Consider the following 22,547-nt stretch of genomic DNA (forward strand, 5'->3'; position numbering starts at 1 on the left):
GCATAACAGCAAGGAAATAAATGCATCTTTGATAGTTACGCCATTTGCTTATAGAAAGATAATATTGCTCCAAACTGGCTTGTTGGCAAAGGCTTCTACAATATGTAAATATGGCAAAATAGTTATCTATACAATCACATTGAATTAGTAGTAAAGCTACAATTGTTGCCTGGGAGCGAGTCCCACAAAAGACAGTTCGCTCCAAGCACAATTGCACTGTACAAGAATAAAACTTTATATAGACACATACTAAGAAAAAGAAAGAAATGAGTAATATTTTGAAAACTTCATTCGTTTTACAGAAAAGAACTTTTTAGATTGTCAGGTCAAGTTAGCACAAGGAAATAAGCACACAGTTTGTGCCTAAATCTGTAAACTGCAAAGTTTAAGGCACATATTTTATTAGTGCACAATTTTTAACTATTCTTTAAGGCTAATTATATAGAGGTATTTTAAAAGAATTGGCATTTCTTTTTAGAAATGTTTTAGAAGTTTCTATACTGTTGCATCCGTTGTATGCATCTTCAAAGCATTATAGAATGATCAAAGAATAGGTAATGAACTATTACCTATAAGACATCCGTAAGCAAGTGGCTAAAAGATAATTGCTGGAAGGTATTGGGTGATTTTCTTTGTTAAACTAGGTTAGGCATATTATGCAGTTAAATTTTCAATTTGAGTGTGTTTTCTAATTTGGAAACCTGGGAAACCATGCTGTTGATTTTTAGCAACACTTATGAAAACAATCTTTGGGGGCCACAAAACCAGGCCTGGAGCCATTGATTGTCCTTTCCTTTAACTGGGTAAATAATAAAAGTATTATTTAGGGAAAGTGTACACATGATCTCACCCTTCAACAAATAAAAATCCAAGTCGAAGTTACATTTCTGAAACTGCCAGCAAAAATCAAATAAAACAGAAATATACACATCATTGTTTTCAACGGAAGCAATTTACACATTCATCTGTGAAAACCTGTCAAGTATGATGCATGGTAGAAATCAGCCCTTAATACTGTTTTTTTCCTTTAAAAAAACTGAACAGAACAAAAAAAATCATGAGATCCCTAATCTGACGTTGGCAAATCCCTAATCTGATGTTGAATATTTTTTTAAAAAAATGTCAAAAATGGCTCATTAGAGGATCTGTTCGTGATGCTTTGAACACTCATTAACAGAAGTTTGGCAACAATTCTAGTCCTCAAGGCTGCAGAGGTAGAAAAGAGGGTGGTAATCATGTCCCTTGGGGTCTGGACTACCAGACAAATTCCTAGAGCTTTCATAAGGTGTCTGTACCATTTACTAATACATTCTAATACTGAAAGGAGCATCAAGCGATTAGTGCAGTTATTTTACCGTTAATATACGTCAAGACTTATTCCTCTAACTCCTGGAACTTTCTCAGCGGATTCCCAGTTTAGAGCAACTAGAAAGTCTCTGGCCATCAGAAAAGGTCTACATGGAAGGAGTTGTGACAGGAGTCCACGTGGAGGCAAGTCTAGCATGCACTGAGGCATCATACTGACTGTCAGCAATATCTGTGGGTGCCCCATTGTCATAGAGGGGAGAGCCTGAAGAAGTCGTAGCGACGGAATGAGGAAGTGTGGGGTAGTGGGTTGCAGAGCCTCGCAAAAACTGGGATCCTATCCCACTGGACATTCCGCCTGACTGTGAAACGGGTGAGATGGTGCTGTTGCTCACAGACCACAAATTGGGATATTGGCTACAAGAGAAAAAAACAACAACACAGGTTTTCCATTTGTAGAAAGGTAGCCTCGTTAGCGAAAGGCTAAGTAACTTAACATACATACTTTTGCAAACTATGGCTCACCTCACTAGACACACTATTCTAAAGATAGAATTTATCAACATCAACATATTTGGGAGAAGTGGAGGAAGAAATATATGCATTTGAGTCAGGCACTGACAGGATGGAAACAAGAGATAAACCTCCTTAGTTCAAGTGTGTATTTACGTGGATCAAGCAGTTAGTATATAACAATATCACTTAGACTTATATACCGCTTCAGAGCACTTTATAGCAGTTTACAAGGTCAGCAAATTGCCCGCCCCCCCCCCTGGACAATCTGGGTCCTTATTTTATCGACCCCAGAAGGATGGAAGACTGTGTCGACCTTCAAACATGCAAATTTATAATGCACATAGATGCTGCCACCCCACTCCAAATCACCTTTTTGGCTTCAGAGGGAAAGGTATGGCAAATCCCTCACTAGGAGAAATATTAAAGGTTTTAGGAAGGCATGTCGCAATTTGGTATTTAATACTGAGTCAGACTGGTCTCAATGTAGGTTTTATGAGTCTCTCTTCAATCTCAGATGCACAAGATGCCCTTAAGCAGCCTATTTACTTAACTTCCATTCACCAGCTACTAAAATGGAACTATCTGTAAAGTTAAGCCCAAAATCCAGCAGGATTTAAAAAAAAAACACCTCACCAGTATAGGAATTAGAAAATTATATCAAATCAATTTTTTTATTGTGGTCATAAACTAGCGAATTATAAATCCTTACTAATGATTCCTCACTTCAATTACTAGCATGAAGCAATGTTCTTACACAATAGCAGAAAATGTAGTTTCTAAAAGGAAGAAAGCATTTTAGGGAACTTTGCACTTGGTGATTTCCTGCAGATTAAAGATGTGTTACCGTATAGGGCAGGTTTGTTTACATACAATTTCTTCAGAATCATGTCAATTGCCATAGCGTGCAAATGCCTGCTGCTGTTAGATGGAGTCTTTCCCTAATAATATTTTTATTATCCTAGTATTTATTTATTAAGTAAATTTATATGGCCACCCATCTCACTGAATCGGGGCAACATTTCATAAACTCCATAATAAAAGACCTATTACATTCAAGTTCCTTAAGCAATTTTTTTTCCAAAAATGGCCATCAGCATTAGGAGAGAGAGAGAAGGGAAGTTAAAAAAGCAAGATAGCAAGCCTAGTGCAAACCCTATTTCCTTGGACTTGCAAGAAGTAGGATTGGCATCCAGAATCTTGTCTTTACTGACCTCTATCATGGATGCTGCTAAGCAAGCGTACATTTGCATCTTACTAATCTTTTTTTATGTACCAATCTCTTCCCCCCCTCTTTAAGTCAGGGATGGCTGTAGATGGAACTAGTGATATAGTTTTACACTATTTTTCAGTGGAAAGTGTGTTGACTCATACTCACCAAAGGAAGGGATTTAAGAGACTCAAAAGTTTGGTTTTCAATAATGTCGTTAAGTCACTGATCTCCTCCAATACGCATATAAAAGGATATAACAGACGAAGTGAAAAATAATTTTCACCTATAGCAACAAAGAGGGGTGGCACAGTGGCTAAGACACTGGGCTTGTCGGCTGGAAAGCCGGCAGTCCAGATTTGAGACCTAAGCTCCATGCGATGGCGTGAGCTCTCTTCTTCACCCCAGCACCTGCCAACCTAGCTGTTTGAAAGCATACAAGTAGATAAATAGGTACCATTTTGGTGGGAAGCTAACAGCATTCAGTGATGTCATGTTGGCCACATGACCGCGGAAATGTTTCCGGAGAGCACTAGCTCAATGCCCTTGAAACAGAGATGAGGACTGCCCCCTATAATTGGCAATGACTAGCGGAGTAAAATCCACAGAACTCCTTTACCTTTATAGCAAGATGGCTAGTATATCACAGACTAGCTGCTACCCTATTCTTGCAGATAAAGAACAGAACCACTCCACCCCGGCATAAAACATGCTATTTACAAACAGTATTTGTGCACAAACTATAGTTATATTGGGGGTCGGGGGTCGCCTCCATGGAACTCATGTAGAAATGGATCTACTTTTTCACAGGAGTTCATAGAAGAGGGCTTACCTGGAGCTGGTTGGTGGACCACTACTGTGATTCATAGGCAACATACTTGTTGGAGTTGGAACTCCCAAGCTGGACCAATTGTCGTGGCTTTGGAGCATAGAAAGGCATGCTGAAGAACTATCTCCGTAGGCTGCTGCAAAAGCAAGCATTTTGTGTAAGAACATTACATACTTTCAAGTACAATACATAAATATGACCTTCATCAGTATAATTGAATTTATTAGGAATTGTTAGAATGCATTTGCATTTCCAGCAATGATATAAGGATGTTTAAAAATACTGCATTTTGTTCTATATAAACATCTAATCATTTTGCAATCATATGAGTATAGACCCAAAGCAGGGGTTAATTCTGTATATTTAGGCCATAAAGTTTCAATGGAGCAGGAACATACCAACTTTTGAAAAGAAACATGCAACCTTCTTAGCCTTTTTTTGAGTCATTATTCTATAATCAGGTTTGAAAGAAATGAGCAAAACATCATTTTCATACCAACAAAATCCAAGTTCTTTTTATAAACAGAAATACATTATAAGATAAAAATGTCTTTAAAAACTAATCTGTTGCAGGCATCGGAAATAAGAAGAAATTGCTCTCTTAGAGCTCTTTCAGAGAGCCACGATGGTGCAGTGGTTAGAATGCAGTATTGCAGGCTAACTATGCCAACTGCCAGCAGTTTGATCCTAACTGGCTCAAGGTAGACTCAGCCTTCAATCCTTCCGAGGACGGTAAAATGAGGACTCAGATTGTTCGGGTTAATATGCTAACTCTGCAAACCACTTAAGAGAGGACTGTAAAGCACTATGAAGTCTAAGTGCTATTGCTATTGCTAAATAGTTCAAAACCAAGCATGTAATTTAGATTTACCTCAGATTCACCTTTCTTACAATCACCTAGCTGGAAATTTTAGGACTTATTAGGCAGCTAGGCTCTTTAAAACTGCTAATGAAACTGACTGCATACTGTAATTGAAGACATTATATAGTCTTTATGGAATGATGAATTGTGTGTGAAAATCAAGAGGCTTGCCATTTCCTGTATGAGTTTCTTACCTGTTTCCATTTTAGAAAGCAGAATCAGTACCTCTTTTTATTAAATCCCAGTGCCATAAAGATGAGATCAACAGAATCATCATAACAGGCCAGATTCTCACAAAAATCTGATTTTAAATAAGATTGAAGTCTTTTATTGCAAAGACTCTCAATGAAATGATCTATCCATTACTATCCGTGCACTCTTTTGTAGACTATTCAAAACATTTAATAATTATTTGAAGAACGTATTTTTAAAAAAACAAAACTTTATTTTACTTTTCTGAGTAAAAATGCCATGATTCAGATGGTAAATAAAATCTCATTTCTGTCATTCTCAAGAGATGTTACTATTCCTACAGTTGATTAAGATAATCTATCCTCCCTCCCTCCCTCTATCCATCTCTATCTATCTATCTGTCTGTCTGTCTGTCTGTCTGTCTATCATCATCATCATCATCATCATCATCATCATCATCATCATCATCATCTATCATCTATCTACCTCAGCTTGAATTAATCCATTGCAGGATTGAAGATTGTATATGCACCATAATCTAAATGCTGGTCAAAAGCAGTTTGTATAAATTTTTTACAGCCTCTCAATCTAAAGCTAAAAGAGGATGACTGGCCCAAAGTAGCCAGACAGCTTTCATGAGCATTAGATCCTAAGTCTTCTGTTGCTAATTCAGCATTTTAACTGCTACACCACATTAAATCTGATTTTGACCTAGCCTTTACACCCAGGACTAAATTAATGGTCCTACAGATGTTGCTGAATTACAACTTCTATGGCTTCAGATATAATAATCTACAATGGGGGACAGTGAGATTTGTAGTTTAAGACTTGGGGGGGGCGCGGTGTGTCACAGATTCCACACTTCTGCTGTACATTCACACTGATATCTATTAGTGTCGTATGACATCAAACAACCGGAGGACAGTATAAATTACTTACTTGGAGAATTGGTTCTATGGGTGTATGGATTTGGATAAGGGGCAGGACGGTGATTTCTTAACGATGAATACCTTTCACAACTGTGAGCAGGAGACAGTGACAGAGATGTGCCAAACTGGGAATGAGGACTGGCAGGAGGACAAAGAGTCCCTGTTCCAGGAATTAGCCAACCACCTACTGTAAAAAGATGAATAATATCATTTTACCAATATATAGCAGGATTATTTGTCCAAGATGACAGCAGCTTATTTGCACAAATCAATCCTAGAATGTAAAATCTATTTTTAACTCACATTGAAACAATAAAAATGGACTGAAAGCTCTTCTTGTCTCCCCCAGTAACTTGTGGCTATAAACAGCTTTGTTGTGGCACAATTACGGCATATTTACCCATCACTGCTGATCAATGGTGTGCCATAAGTGAAACATTGTGGCAATAATATTCCTACACATTAAAGCAAGAAAACAGGAGCACCATCAGGAATAATCTCAAGTCATGAACATAAGATTTTTTTATAACCTCACATCTCTTATTTGCTACATCATAATCTGGGAGGTAATCTTTTGCATCTGATAGCTTTGAAGAAGCAATGTCAGAACAGCAAAACATCCAAGTAAGTATGTATTTGAATAAGTGGTAGCTATAGATCTCTATGGAGAGAAGAGTGGGAGAATGACAAAATCTGTGTCACGATATAAACCATCTTAGTTAATATTCTGCATTGAACTTTACTATATTGGTATGAAAGGTGGGAAATGAGCCTGTCAGATTAGACTTTTATCTTCTGTTAATTTTTTATATCATTGTGATTACAGGGGAGCTATTTAGACAGTGAGCACAGTAATACTCAAACTGTAAAACTCAGATAAAGGGAAGGGTTCCGCTAATATTTCTAATTAACCTAATCAAGCTTCTGATCGTCTTTAAAACTTGGTGCTGCTGCCAGCAATCCCCGTCTCAAAGATTATTGAGCTCTGTCTGAAAAACAACAGTGAGATTTCAGTAGGGATATTCCAGACTTTGCATGGATTGATACATTTATCCGATTGATATACTTGAACAAATGAAACAGATTGTAAATACCAAATTACACCAGTTTTTTTTCTTATCCCACTTAATTTCAATACTAGAGACAGAAAAAAAACAACAATGGCTAATATTTTAGGTGCTTTAAGCAAACAGCTTTTCTACATTTTTAAGTGTGAAATCCTGTTTTTGAAATGAGGCACAGGTAGTCCTCAACATACGATCAGAATTGACGCCAAAATGTCTGTTCCTGAAACGTTTGTTCAGTACGTTTTGCCCCATTTTACGACCTTTCTTGACACAGTTGCTAAGTTAGTAACCCGGTTGTGAAGTGAACCTGGCTTCCCCTTTGACTTTGCTTGTCAGAAGGTCTCAAAAGGAGATCACATGACTCTGGGACACTGCAGTCGTCATAAATATGAACCAGTTGCCAAGAGTCCGAAGGCTGATCATGTGACCAGTCGTTAAGTGTGAAATGGTTGTTAAGTGTGAAAAATGGTCATAAATCACTTTTTAGTGCCAAACGGTCAATAAATGAATGGTTGTAAGTCAAAGGGGACGTGGTGGCTCAGTGGGACGCTGAGCTTGTTGATCAGAAGGTCGGCAGTTTGGCGGGTCAAATCCCAAGTGCTGCGTAGCAGAGTGAGCACCTGTTATTCGTCCCAGCTTCTGCCAACCTAGCAGTTCGAAAGCACGTAAAAATGCAAGTAGAAAAATAGGGACCACTACGGTGGGAAGGTAACAGCGTTCCATGCACCTTTGGCGTCTAGTCATGCCAGCCACATGACCACAGAGACGTCCTCGGACAAGCGCTGGCTCTTCGGCTTTGAAACGGAGATGAGCACCGGCCCCTAGAATCAGAAACAACTAGCACGCATGTGTGGGGGAACCTTTACCTTTACCTTAAGTCAAAGACTACCTGTACTATGCACATGAGGAAAACTGCAGAAGGTGAGTTTCTACAATTCCAGGTCACACCTTTAGTCCACATCACGTGGTATTTTCAACCATGATTAGCGGTGGTTTTCCCTAAGTTAGCAGGAATTTTTTGAACTCTACTTGGAAATGACAGTAACTGAACCAGGGTCCTACTGCACTCAAAGTATATATTCAATTGCTGTGCTCTGAGCCCATTCAAAAGCAGAGGACATTTCACTGCTTAATCATCAGATACCCTAAAACGGTGCTTCTCTACCTTGGCATCTTCAAGTGAGGTGCTGACTGGGGAATTCTGGGAACTGAAGTCTACCCAGCTTAACGTTGCCAAGGTTGAGAAGCACTGCCCTAAAATATCTAGAGATCCAGGAATGTGGAATCTTCCAAGGTAGAGCACATTCTTTCGCCTCTGATCATTTTTTCCTTCTGTTTGTTCAGTGCAGGTTCTTCTTCAATCTCAATGTTCAGTAACAGAAACAGGCCAAGAACTTTAATACTGTTTACAGTCTTTGGCATCAGGACTGTAAAATTATAATACCACTTTTCTCAGGCTGAAGTATATTGCAGTACACAATTTTAAAAAAAGAAAGAAAGAAAGCCTTCTAAAAGCTACAAACTGTTGGTGAAGATTATATTTTATAAAATATAAAGGTAACGATAAAGGTAAAGGTTCCCCCGCACATGCGTGCTAGTTGTTTCCGACTCTAGAGGCTGGTGCTCATCTCCGTTTCAAAGCCGAAGAGCCAGCGCTTGTCCGAGGACTTCTCCGTGGTCATGTGGCCGGCATGACTAGATGCCAAGGGCACTCACTCTGTTACGCGGCACTCGGGATTCGACCCGCCAAACTGCCGACCTTCTGATCGACAAGCTCAGCATCCTAACCCACTGAGCCACCGCATCCTTTATAAAATATACATTCATGCATTTTATATTCATGAATAATGTTCTTAACTACATAACAAAGTAGAACTGATACTGGAACAAAACTGCTTTGAGATTTTTTTCATAGGGCAATGGTGTAGCAAAAATATAACATAACTTTCAGAAGAGAGTTTAGACATACATTGTGAATATTGTGATTGCTGACCGTCTCCCACTTCATCCATCATGTCTTTGTGATCACTTCTGTCGAAGAAACACAATTCATTAGCAAAAATATTAAAAGGCCTAATGAAATGCAATCTGTAAATGCAATTAAAAGCAAACAGCTCTCACCTTTCTTTTGCATCAAGGAAAGCTTTTGCAAAGGGGTTATATTTTATCTTTAATGCTGTTATCTACAAAAAGAAGAAGAAAATACTTCAAATTCAAATGTAATTGGAATTATTTTCTTGTTAATTGAAAAGATAATTCAGCAACATTACTTGATAATTCCACTAAGGTTTTTGCAATTGATTCTGGTGGGGAAAAAGCCCAGAATGAAATTATTAAAACTACTAAGACTGCAAGGGCATGCTTTGAAATCCTCTACAATGTCCCCTCTTTGCCTTACTAAGATGCCTGGTTTTATTATCCTATTAAGGAAGTACATAAAAGGGACGTAGGGTGGAGGGAGGATACACTAAAAACAGTTATAAAAAGTGTCAGGTTCCGGGTAAAAAGAGGGGATAATATATTGGAAGAACAAATGATTATTTTATTAAGAAGTGAGCTACTGTTTCAGCATGGAGAATTTAAACACAAAGGATTTATATCATAGTTCTACCCATTGTTCAATGAAACAGAGACATCCTAAAAACTTTGAAACAATGATGTATAAACAATTAACAGAAGATTAACTACTTGCTAGACTAGCTTGCTATACATTAATATGATTTTTAAAAAATAATTGATAATAATTAGCACTTAGCTAATTTAGCATAAGCGCTTAACCTCATTAACAATTCATCATGTAGGCTTCAACTTGAAAGTTGAAGGAACTTTATTTCTCTCTCTGGAAAACCTAAACATTTATTCAAAATATATTAAAGCATAATGAGTTATGATGCTTAGCCCTTTACATGTTTTGACAGACTCAAAGTGAGCAGTAATAAACATTAGAAGCTAACACAGACATAAAATAGTAGATAGAAAAAAGTGTTTTACAAAAAAATTAATGGTTATTATTTTTATAGGAAAGTCACAACATGACAAAGAATAAGTTCAGATAGGTATAGCTGCGTAGTACTCCTATTACTTCATTGATATTTATATATCAACTGATTAGGACAATTCAAGTATATGTTTAAAATGTAGGTTTTAAACAATCTTTCAATTTGTATATTATGATAAATTGCTTAGTGCTGTCAATAATCAAGGCTGTTTGGATTCAAAGTAATTTTTTAAAAATGATTTGCTTAATACAGCTATTTTCTACATTAAATAATGACAACATGTATTGAAAATCAATACACCTTCATTAACTTTTCATCAGAACTCATTTAATTAGCTCAGATCCTGGTCCTGTATAAATCCTCTTGGAAATCAATTCCATATAATCCAATGGTGTTAAGTTGCAATTAAAGAGTGCTCAGTAATATAAACAAAATAAAGAGGTGATTACTGATAAAATCTTGACGTTGTTAACTGAAACATTTTCCAAACAAGCCAAAATATCAGACAACCTTCTTTTTTTTAATCTCAAAAAGTGGGATGCTTCTAGTTGAAAAAAAATCACTTAATATTCTCCTGAAAGTGTAACAAAAGTAGTTTTTTTTAAAAAAAATGGCCAAAATAAACCAATAACACAGAATTGTATCTACCTTATTTCATTGCTAAGATCTTTTTATGCTTAAGACATTTTCCCTACTTTCTAGAAATTCCATTTCTTTCTTTTTTTAAGTATTCACTGGAAGTGAACAATTACTACTACATCTCCTTTGTAGCATCTTTTAAAACAGCATACCCTTGATTTTAACATCCCCCTTCTCACTCCAAGTCCCTTTACTACTTTGAAGGACAGCAATCCATGGAGGCTCTTCCACACTTTATGCCTACCTCTTCGTTCTGGTAAGCTGTCACAGCTATAAACTGTGTCTCTGGGAAGGAATGGCTGGTGATCATTCGCTGAGGGCCACCAACTCTCACTATGTGAATCCTAGGCTCATACTTGTGCAAAGAGTTCAACATGATCTGTTGGTGTAAGAACAATAGAAACAAGTACTGAAAGTGTGACAAACCCTATTCTGAGACTGCAGCACCAACTATAGCAGTAATTTTGGCTTTTTAATAAGAAGAGAAGAAATTTGCCCCCTTAAATCTAAAACAAAAAGTAAAGTTAAGAGTCCAGACCTCAGCGGCCATTTTGCCTTTTGCCTTTCCAGAGGAACAGTCAAAACAGGAACATTTTATTTACACTTACTTTTCAATTTTATCCAAGGTAGGAAAGTAACATTACTAGCTTTGAAATAAACTAAGAGATTAAATAATCAAAAATTGATTTATTAGCTTGGATTATTTCAAAACTGATAACTACATTTTGCCAAACTCTAATTAAATGTTTATAACTTGATTTTCATCTTTCATTATTGAGGGAGGAATGAAAGGGTTCCATGCAGAGCTTTATTCATTTCTCAGAAAGCAAGTTATTATCTAGACATAATCAATATTACCCAATAAAAACTAACACTGCAAGATTTTATAAACTGCCCATAGTACCCACAGGACTGTTTCATGTGCAAAATTGTGCAAACAATTTAAGTGATATGTTTTCTTAGTAAAATAAGGGGAAACTCCTTTTTTAGCTGGGTTCCTTAATGACTGTCATAGCATAATTGCAAACACATCCATTCAATAAAGGAAATATTAGCTTTTGGAATCTCATCAGAACCAAAGATATGTTAATAACAACAAAATATAACCAACCAAGGCCCGTTGGGATCATGTTTGGTGCATATACCACCCTAGAGGATTCTTTTTACAGATTTTTTTTTATCCTGCATTTATTATTTTTATAAGTAACTCAAGGTGCCAAACATGCCTAATACTCTTTTCTCCTCCTATTTTCCCCACAACAACCCTGTGAAGAGAGTTGGGCTGAGAGAAAGTGATAAGAAAGACCAGCCGGCTTTCATGCCTAAGGCAGAATTAGAACTCACAGTCTCCTGGTTAATAGCCTAGTGTGTTAACTTAAGGGTTTCACTTTTTTTTTCTTTTATAAGAAACTTAAAAATACTGAAAATGCATAGTTAGATGATGCTAAAAATAATAATAATTGGAGAACAACAGTAATTGGTAGTCTTGGTTAAAGAGAAGACAATGGATCCTCTGTAATTAAAACTATAACTTCTAACTTTGTTTAACTAGCACAGTACATGGCATATTTATGCCCAATACTGGAACAAACATCAAACAAACTAAACAGGTTACCCATTTGGTATCTCAGATTTTACTGTCAGGTTAACAATTATGCTAATAGATATTATGCTATCAAAAATAGAGAACCATGCTGAAAAAAATGTACATTTCTACTACAATATACAGCTATAAACATTTCTAAAATTAGTGATCAGCATGCTATTTAACAATATTTCGTGCCCATTTCAGATATATAGAATGCTTTACATAAAAAACTTTCTTTATAACTAGTTTACATAAATTACAGAAGCTAAGACAATAGTGCTACAGATTATCACATTATTCATTATAATAAGTGACCTGAAAAATATATTTTCAAATTTATTGAAACTTTCATGCTGCCAGATTGGATGCTAGCCTGTCAGTTTTTTTCTTTAAAAAATCCAGGTATTAGCCACTGAAATATTTACATAAGAGTTTCACATGAATAACTTTCCATGCCTGGCATATCTCTGTCAACAGGGCGATGAACAGAAAAATAGCAATTAACATGCCCTATCATCACAACAATAAATATAAATTGGGCAATGAAAACATACTTTGACATTTCCAAAATTTCACTAGCTGTTGGTCCTACAATTAACTTTTTTCTATGCACAAAGAGAAATTTATGAATAAAATTAACATTTTTACATGCTCAACAGTCATATATTCTGTTGCTGCCATTATTAACATATCGCCATATTACCCCCAAATTCTTAGCAAACTGGCTCTGGATTATAACTTTGGTTAGACTTTATGTAGCTTGTAAATATGCTAAGAATGGTGCAGGTCACAGATCACTTTCTCCAAATTGTCTCCATACTTATCTTGAGATAACACCCTAGGTCTAAGCATGTTGACTCTTGCAGAAGGTTGACAATAATATGCAGCACTAGATTTTGTACCCATTGCATCCATTTTCTGCATTAATATTAAAAAAAAACCTTTGTAGGAAACTACAGAAGATTCCTCTGTGACTGATTTTGTCCTATAAAAATACAAGTTGAATAGAATATCCTTCCAATCCAGAACAGAAGACAATTTTATTAAAATATTTTAGATCCATGCCTTTTATTCTTATGGAGTTCCCAAGAAAATTTGTGCTATATGAGTTTGCTGTGCATTACAATGCTACACAAACTTCACAAGACTCTAATCCAAAATTTAATTTGGTAGCAGTTAGGGTGAGTCATTAACAGTTCCAGCATTCACGACTGGCACAAGGTATCTGGTTGTTTGGGAAAAAAAATCTAAATTCCCATGAAAAATAATAAACAAAATAATTATAAATCATTGCTTTTAAATAAAGTAATTGCTGAGGACAGGCTATTTCATTCTTAATTATAGGACTAGAACTACCAAGTAGCTTCTAGGTACCTGCTTCCAAATAGGTTAAATCAGGATATACTTCAATTCACCTTACAAATCACTGTTCCTGTTTTTTGGGATAAAATGATAAGTTTTTTTAATATACAAGTGCATCTACAAAAGTGAGTTTTGTAGAGGCCAATTCTCTGGGTCCCAAATATACAAATAGCTTGAGACTGTGTTTCATTCTAAGAGAAAGATACAAACACACATTGCCAGTACATTATCTTTTGACCCACCTCCAAATTCTTATTGTGTATTTGTTGCTGCATGCTGTTTAGGTTCCTAACACATCTGAATCCAGGTTTTAAATGTTCTTAAAATTATAGGTTATTTCAGAAATTAATGATTACAGTTTTAAGTAACACAGACAGAAGCTTCAGAACATTTAAAGCTATCTTGGATAACAGTTCACTTCAACAGTCAATGCAATGTCCTATACTGGCCTATGAATAATACTTAACAGCTCTGATGGACATACAGAGGTTGATGCCACACTAAAATATGCCCAACGTTTCAAGGAATTGTAATACTAGTTTTGGATTTCTTTTTCTGCTTAAAGACATCATTACCCCCTTGCAAATTGTGCACGTACATATTGGTAAGCATGAATCTATCTTGGAGCTCCAGATGAAAATATTGCAATCAATTTCAGATCCCTAGGACTGTGTGCAAAGCAACTGGCCTTACAGGCAACTACCCAGATATGGAAAAAAAAATACCAGAGTGTCTATAAAATCCAGACTACAGAGCCCAGGACACAGGAACAAAACACATTTCTCGGAATCTCCTCTAGGCTGCACACATCTCATTACACAGAATAAAACAGCTAAACTTGGTTTCCTGGGATGCTTTCCTGTGCAAGGCAGGGAAGGGGATACTCAAAAAGCAGCCAAAAGGGTTAACAAGATGGCAACGAGGGACCTCTGTAAAATATTCTCCAAATTCCTAAACTGAAAAATAAAAGGCGTCTGAAGCCCTAAGACTGCCTATTTAGGAGGCAACTCTCTCGAACCCACCGGCGTCAAAGATGTTTTCAGAAGGCGCTTACTACAGTACACGCTACTTACTACACACGCGACCTTCGTTTCTTCTGCAGCATCCTAACCCAGCGTTTCCCAACCTTAGGAACTTGAAGATGCGTGGACTTCAACTCCCAGAATTCCCCAGCCAGCTATGCTGGCTGGGGAATTCTGGGAGTTGAAGTCCACGCATCTTCAAGTTCCTAAGGTTGGGAAACGCTGTCCTAACCTATGGAATAAACTGGACCTGCGGCCCTCTCCCCAAAGCACCTTGCTCCTTCTCTGCCCCCAGCCCGTTATTTTGGGATGCCCACTCCTGTCCGCAGGAATTTTGTTTTCCTCCCACCTCCACGCGCACCCTCCTCACCTGGCCTCCCCCGTTGAGCTTATTGGTGAGCTTGACCTTACTGAAGGACACGGGCGCCTTCATCCAGTGGGCGCCAAAATTGGGCGAATCCGGGTGGATGTAGACGCAGCTTGGGGCCTGCGGCTCAGGCTTGCCGCCCGGCACCCATTCGCCGTTGACGTACTTCCAGCGGTGGTTGTCTGCGGCCACAAAGTCCAGCAAGAAGGAGTACATGGCGTTGGGGTCGAGTCCGGACACGCTGGCCTTCAACACCGGGAACATTCGCCTGCAAGGGAGGAGACGCAAGGAGCGAGGAGAGGCGGGAGGAGACGCGGGCGGCGCGGCCTCTCGGGCCAGGCCTAGGCGGCTGGCGTCGAAGCCCTTTCTGCCCAAAAGCCTCGCCATGCCTGGATGCTCTCTACAGTCCGACGGAAAGGAAAAAAAACGGCTTCATTTTGCAACCCGCTTTGCGGCTGCTTTCACGCTAACGTTTCATTGGAGCGCAGGCGTGAACTCCATGGGTTGGATTGTAAGCCGCCCTGAGTCTTCGGAGAAGGGCGGGATATAAATGGAATTAAAATAAAATAAATAAAAATAAAAATAAACATGCCCTGGGAGGACCTGGTGCTTAGTTATGTTTCTAAACCGGGGCGGGGGGGGGGAAGGATTCTCATCTCACCCCCTCGAAAAGAGGTCTTTGAAATTAGGGAGTTATAACTAGTGACTAGCAATCATTTGGAAGGAGGCTCCTCCCTGGCCCAATGACATCTGACGTGGATTCTATCTTTTTTTTTTGTCTCTTAGGAATAAACAATTTCAGAGATCAGATGCAAAGGCTTTAAAAGGTACCCCTGTAGGGTATGGCCAACCAAAGCCATTCTTTCTTCTCGGGTTGTGGAAGTAAATTCTGATTTAGTCGTTTTGAGGGATGCCCTTTGACCCTCCCTTTTTAATTCCTTTGATTTGGCAGAGATCTCTCTGCTTGGGGGAAATTCACTTGCATGTTAGAGGCACAGGTTCCCAGACTTACACTTTAGGGCTTTGGATTGCAAAAAGGGAGAGTCTGGGTTACAGCTTCCTCTTTTAAAGTAGTCTTCCAATTGTTGTGATTGCAAGCTTTCATAAACAGGCTAGAAGGCCCACAAAACTCTTTTAAATGGAGACATTATCACAGTTCAAATTAGTCATGGAATGGAAGGTAATCTTCAAAAAAGACTGAGGGCAAAGATTTTTATTAGAACTGAAATTCTACTGATAACGCAATAAAATCCTGTACCCTAGGAAAACTTTTGTTTTCCTCTCATGGAAAAGCTCATCTTTAGGTATACAATTTATTGCCGTGGTGTTAGTTTCTTCAAAAGGCATATGAAAAATCTAGTTTGAAAAAACAGCACTGCAAGCAGCCAGGTGGCTGCCTTTGAAAAATAACCTTCTGCATTTCCACCAGCGACTGGATGGTCTCATATCCTGAGTGGAAACTCGGGCTGCAATCCTCCTCCTTTACAAATTGACTGGAGAGGATTGCATAGGTTAAGGACCACAAGAGCAGAGGAAGGGGAAGGGAATAAAGACTGGGAGGCTACAGGATGACTGGAAGAGACAGAGAAGGGGTGCCAGTGGTCAAGGGGCAAAAGAGACATTAAGACGGTATGTCCCCCCAAAAAAGGAATAGGACTTGGGAAAGATAACTGAGGGAATTTCCTCTGTTAGCTACTAAAAGCAATTGGGAGCAGAAGGCTTCCGATGCTTGGGTGACTGATTTTCTGAAGTCCAGGGCAACAATTGAATGAACGCAAGAGAAAGCAAAGTGGGAAAGGAGGAAGTAGCCCTGGGAAACAACCTGAAAACATCAATGCATTTTTCTGTCCTTCTCTTTCCTCCTACCTGCCATTTTTGGTGACAATCATCTCGTTGGTGAGTTCTTTGAAGCGCAACCACAGTTCACTGTCCTCCAGAGTGACTCGCAGCTCCCTCTCGGTAGGATCCCCCTTTTCTCTGCCAGCCTGTAGTTCATTCTCCACGGCGCTTAGCAGATGATCCACTTGATACTGCAGACTCTTTCCTGAGCTGTCCGTGGTTGGAGAACCCATCTTACTGGCCACCCACCAAACCCCCTTTAATACCAAGATCCTTCTCCAGCCTTTTGGTACCCTGAAGCTCTCTGCCTTGGAGAAATTGTCAGAGGAAGCCACACAACAAGCTGTAGTGAGGGAGGTCAAAAGCACCCTAAAAGTAGATGGTGGGGTGTGGGACAGGTTTGCAGTTTGAGGGCAGAAGGGTTAATTCCACTTGACCCCTCTGATCCACACCACTTGAAACTAGTTAAATGGGGGAGCAATTAAGCCCCTGGTATAAATATCCTTGTGACATCACTATGACAGTAGGGGGCTCACCTGATTGGAGGACAGTCTCTTTGATGTATCTGTCCCGCCTACCTGATTGGCTCCCTGCGGCCATATCAGAACGAAGCCCGGGGAAAGCCTGTGATGTTAATTGCAGGCAGTGGGATTAAACGCAGCTATTTTATGTAAATCTGCCCCCAAATGTTTGCACCTCTATCAAAGCTGCCGGGCTGTAGTTTCAGCAGCCAAAGAAGGAAATGGCCCAGGTCAGTAAGAGAGCCATAACTGATAGGCACTCCACATTCACATTGCTTATTCCAATAGCACCATTTACCCATCCAATGATGTATCTTACTACTCCTGCAAAGAGCAGGATGGTCTGGATGAAATCCTTGTGGGTAGGAGTATACCATGAGAATGTGAATAGCCATGGATCCATCACCCCAAACTTTGGTCTCCAGTGACCGGATCTTATAAGCACACCTATTTGCATATCAAGGTTGTTCAGATCAGTGGGACTTTGATGTAAAATGAGCCACAACTGTGGAATGAGGAAAAATGGTTATTTACTGTCAAGAATCCATTTTAAAAATGCTGTCCATTTACCAAAGATGAAATCATGGATGCTTTATATTTGTGTCCAGTTTTAGAGAGTCTTTTAATGATATATTAGCAGGAATTCTCACATATTTTAAATGTGAAAGAGAGCAGGTTTTTTGGTTTCTCTAGTGCTAAAACCCTAATGAAATTAAAACTAACTGAAAGAGTAAATATTCTCTTTCCATAATAAAAAAACCTCTCTCTTCCAAAGAGCTGTAATTATAAATAAAAACCAATTAAAAGTTGGTTTTAAAAACCAAGTACAAATATATAAGAGAGAGAAAGAGAGTTGATACAGTAGGATCCAATTCTGAAACTAGGTATCAATTAATCTCTGCATATATAGTTAAGTGATATGTTCCAGTGAAGCAGTGTTTTGCAGCTTTATGGATGTGGATGTTGGATAGGCCCTACATTTTAGCACTTTCTAGTTTTTATGGGGAACTTAATCAGGAATAAAATTACTTCCTCCAATATTCTCTTGTTTTATACTCTGAAACAGATTGGAAAACAACTAAGATATGCCTGCTCTCCACAACTGGGAATAAATAATTGCTGTAAGGTGAATAACTTTGAAGTGTGCTCTGAACTTCAAGTCTGTATGTCAGGCAACAGGCCAATAAAGTTGACAGAGGCTTGGGATCAAAGAAATATTTCAATATCTTTTTAATTATTTCAAAATGTAGCCTGTAAACGTGCTCTTATTGCATATAATTTAACCTATGCTGGAAAAGGTAAGGAACCCAGCATAAATCTGAAGTCAATGATTCCAGGCTTAAGGATGGAAGGTTGTGGAGCTGATGCTAGCATCTGAAATCCAAGCTGTTTCGATAGAGCCATTTCAGTCAGCTAACTAAGATAAAGATAGGGACGGTCTTACAGATCGTAATAGAAGATTTTACTCTAATGGCCTGAGGGATATAATGTTATGGAAATTACAGTCCTTTTCAAGGAAAATGGAATCAGTAGGGTTTGGGAACTTTCTTTTGAGGTATCATATGTTCCCATCTCGTTTCATATGCTTTTAACTATTGCCACAGAAAAAGTAGCTAGAAACTTTTAATTCCAATCTACTTAAGAACATAAAAAGCAAATTGGTAATCTAGCCAACATTCTAAGTCCTATAGTTGTAGACAAGATGCATTAAGGAAACACAAAGACTTGGGGGGGGGGAGACTGATGTTTCTCCTCCACTTTTGCTCCCTAGCAGCTGGTGTTCAAGGTTGTCTGCCTGTGAATCCAAGGGCTAGAAAACAGACATCAATGCTTCCTTTGCAGTTGTCCAGTTCCTTTTTAAAACTCTCCTAATTGGTGGCCATCACCACATCTGATGACAGCAAATTCCACAGGTTGTCTATGCTTTGCGCAATCCCAGGGAGGCTGTGGGCATTCTGAACAGATGTCCAGAAGCAAATTGGGGATGGATGAGAGCAAAGAAGTTGCAGTTTCATCCAAGTAAAATGGAGATGCCCGGGTGTGAAAATGGAGTAATCGGAATGGGTGCCTTTGAAGATGATTCAGAAACTTCAGCTAGTGCTAAGTGTGGTTTCCCAAACGCTTATGGGTGCTAAGCATCAAGATATGTCACTCTGGTATTATATCAATTGTGTAACCTACATATTTGTTCCATGCCTTTTTTTGGGGTCTTTTTAAAGGAATCATAATTTAAAATCTCATAATTGCTCACACACATTTAAGCTTTCATGGGACTGATCAGTAGGTACATTCAAGCTGCTGGGATGTGAAAAAAGAATTTATTAGAGATGGGCCACTGTATGGAACTTCCTTCTGAGAGTTATGTCTAGACATTGCTGATAGTGCTGCAGTTTCATAAAAGCTTCTTTCCACATTTGATTAGGTGTTATTTTATTTATTTATTTTTAGTTTCAGAATGTTTTTAATTCTTAGGCTTATGTAAATGATGGTATCTTTTATGTGGTTCTCTAATTGATCAGAATTTTAAATTGTCTGATTTTTCTATTGGCTGTATGTATTATATATTGATATTCCTTATTACTCATATCTAGTTATTTTGCAAAAAAACCCAAACAAACCCTCAAACAATGGCATAAAGATCTTTTCGGTAAAACTGATCATCCCAGAAAGAAAGAATTGAGCTTTTGTATATCATTTTTTGTTTAAGAGTTCAAACGGTCGAAAGAAGAGTGAGCTATATAGGTCAGGAGGACAAGACATATATATGCCCAGGATAGGGTCCTGGGCATATGTATTTACTGGGTAAATCCTGTCCTCAGTGGAACTTAACTTCGGAACGAACTTAGGTGGGGAAAATAGCAAGGTTACAGCCCTAAGCAGGTCGCCTCTCTGGAATGAAGCGGACTTTATGCCAGAACGCTGGTCGCATAAGAAGAGTGAGTGATCCATGGTCTTCAGGATAAACATTTTCGAAGATGCTGAGAAGGCCGACCGATTATCGCGCAGCAGTTGAACTGGGAGTCGCTTCTGTTTTGATCCGACGCTGCTCCCGTTTAACGAGATCTTTATTGTTCTTCCAGAAGCCCAAGCAAACTATTTCCTGCCCATTGTCACCTCTCGCTCCCAACTCCCCCCGCCCGGCCTCATCCTCCTTCTGGTCAGAGGTTCCCACCTCAAAGTAATAAAGTCGCCTCTACTAAGAATCGAAGCGGCGAAGGAGGCGGCGGCGATCCGACAGTTCCACCGGATTCCTCTTTTGGGACTGCTGCAGCTGAAACTTAAGCCTCGGTTTCTAGCAGCTGGCCTTTATTTATTTATTTATTTATTTATTTATTTATTTATTTATTTATTTATTTATTTTTTGAGAAAGAAGCCCAAGGGTTGCTTTTTGGTTGCAAGCCCGAGCTCGCGCGATGCAGAAAAGTCAGCCCACCCTGTTCCCACGCTCACTTTTTAGCCCCGCTTGTAGGGGCTAAAAGATGGGGGCGGAACAGTCCGCGTTTCAAATGACCGGCTTGAATAAACCACAGTCGGTGAACCCTGGCTTCGGACGTCACGCCAACCTCGTTTCGGACTAGTTGCATGCTTGTTGCTATTGTTTAAAATGCCGTAGAGGTGCACGACACGATGTTTACCGAGGGAAGCGCTAAGGGGTTTCTTATCTAGCCCATCCCGGCGAACAACAGAAGTCTAGACGGGTCTACTCTGACGTAAACTCTGTTGATTTCAGAGGGACCTCTTCCTAAAGAAGATAGGTAAATGATTCCCACCTAAATTTATCTTCAAAAAAGACTTCGCGATTGTTTGGTAGATGCCACTGTAAGCTGCACTTCACTTCTGCATTTCTCTTACAGCGCCTAAAAGTTCGCACGCTCTCAATCTTCCCAACAGGACCGATCAAAAATTTTCTAGCAACGGAAAATCGTAGTTAGTGACTGTAGTTAGTGACTGGTAGGATCAATATGAACCTGATTAAAGCAAAAAAAAAAAAAACCCGGGTAGGGGGGTTTCACACTGTAACAGCCCTAGGCATGGTTAGCCATCTCCTTCCTTCCGGTGTCCCCCTCCCCCATCACAGTCTTTTCCCAAGAATTCTTTTCACGTAGGATGAAAGAGTGGGAGGTGGGTGTTTCCTCAATAGTTTTGAGGAGGAGAGACTTAACAATCTTCTTAAATAACCCCCCAACAGACTGGTTCCTCATTGTCTTGGCTCAAAGTTCCGCGGAATTCAGTGGCGAATCTCGGCAACACCTTAAGCGGAAACCCCATTTGGATTCAGCAGCCTGTTTCGCGAATCCAGCCCAAATGGTTTGTAAAGCATAGCTTTAGGTGGTGTAAGAATCCAGACATAGAATCTCTGAAGAAGCATATGATAGCCGCTTTAGCCCACTTAATCTGGTTTTATTTGGTTGTGTCCACGCCACGTGAGTGGCTAATTTAGTCATGGCTGAAATCCAGTTTTCAGTCCTGCCTTTATCACAGTAAATGGGTGAAGCTCAGATGGTTCTTGACTAGTTTGTACACTGCCACTCCAACCTGGGGGGGGAGGTGTGTGCAAATGTTCCCCACGTGTGCTGAGGACAAGGCAGCTCCTTGGAAGAAAGTAATTTGCTTTTCACTGAGGTTTCATCCAGGTCCCTCTGGATGCCTTCAAACACAACTTCCATAATCTCTAGCAGGCTGGGAATGAGGATCCAAAGCTTCCATCACTTGACTATGAGCCAGCAGTGTGCAGCAGCAGCCAAAAATGCTAATACAATCCTGGGTTATATAAACAGAGGCATAGAATCAAGATCATGCAAAGTATTAGTAACCGCTTTATAGAACCCTAGTAAGACCACATCTGGAATACTGCAGCCAATTTTGGTCACCATATCACAAAAATGATGATGAGCGGTTGGAAAAAATTCAGAGAAGAGCAACTAAGATGATCAAAGGCCTGGAGACTAAAACATATGAATAACAGCTGCAGGACCTGGGTTTGGCTAGTCTAAAGAAAAGAAGAAATAAACATGATAGTAGCATTCCGATATTTGAGAGGCTGCCACAAACACTAGGGGGTCACGTTATTTTCCAAAGCACCAGAGGGCAGGACAAGAAATAATGGTTGGAGACTGATAAAAAAGAGGACCAACCTGGAATTAAGGAGAAACTTCCTGACAGTGAGGACAATTAACCAGTGGAGCAGCTTGCCTCCAGAAATCGTGGGCGCTCCATCTTTGGAGATTTTTAAGAAGAGGCTAGCCCAGGGGTAGGCAACCTCGGCTCTTTTATGACTCATGGACTTCAACTCCCAGAATTCC

General features: G+C 39.2%; 1 protein-coding gene across 1 annotated transcript; it reads right to left on the reverse strand.

Annotated features, from left to right (window-relative positions):
• Window positions 1-1,454: 1,454 nt before the first annotated feature.
• Window positions 1,455-16,956, reverse strand: TBXT (T-box transcription factor T; the record flags this gene model as incomplete). Its single annotated transcript, XM_083350399.1, has 8 exons — window positions 1,455-1,722; window positions 3,861-3,993; window positions 5,851-6,027; window positions 8,877-8,938; window positions 9,029-9,090; window positions 10,790-10,924; window positions 14,888-15,152; window positions 16,751-16,956. 8 exons carry the CDS (start codon window positions 16,954-16,956, stop codon window positions 1,455-1,457), a joined length of 1,308 nt encoding a protein of 435 aa, XP_083206525.1.
• Window positions 16,957-22,547: the final 5,591 nt, after the last annotated feature.

This window comes from Vipera ursinii, assembly GCF_947247035.1.
Source record: "Vipera ursinii genome assembly, chromosome: 1".
Taxonomy (NCBI): Eukaryota; Metazoa; Chordata; class Lepidosauria; order Squamata; family Viperidae; genus Vipera; species Vipera ursinii.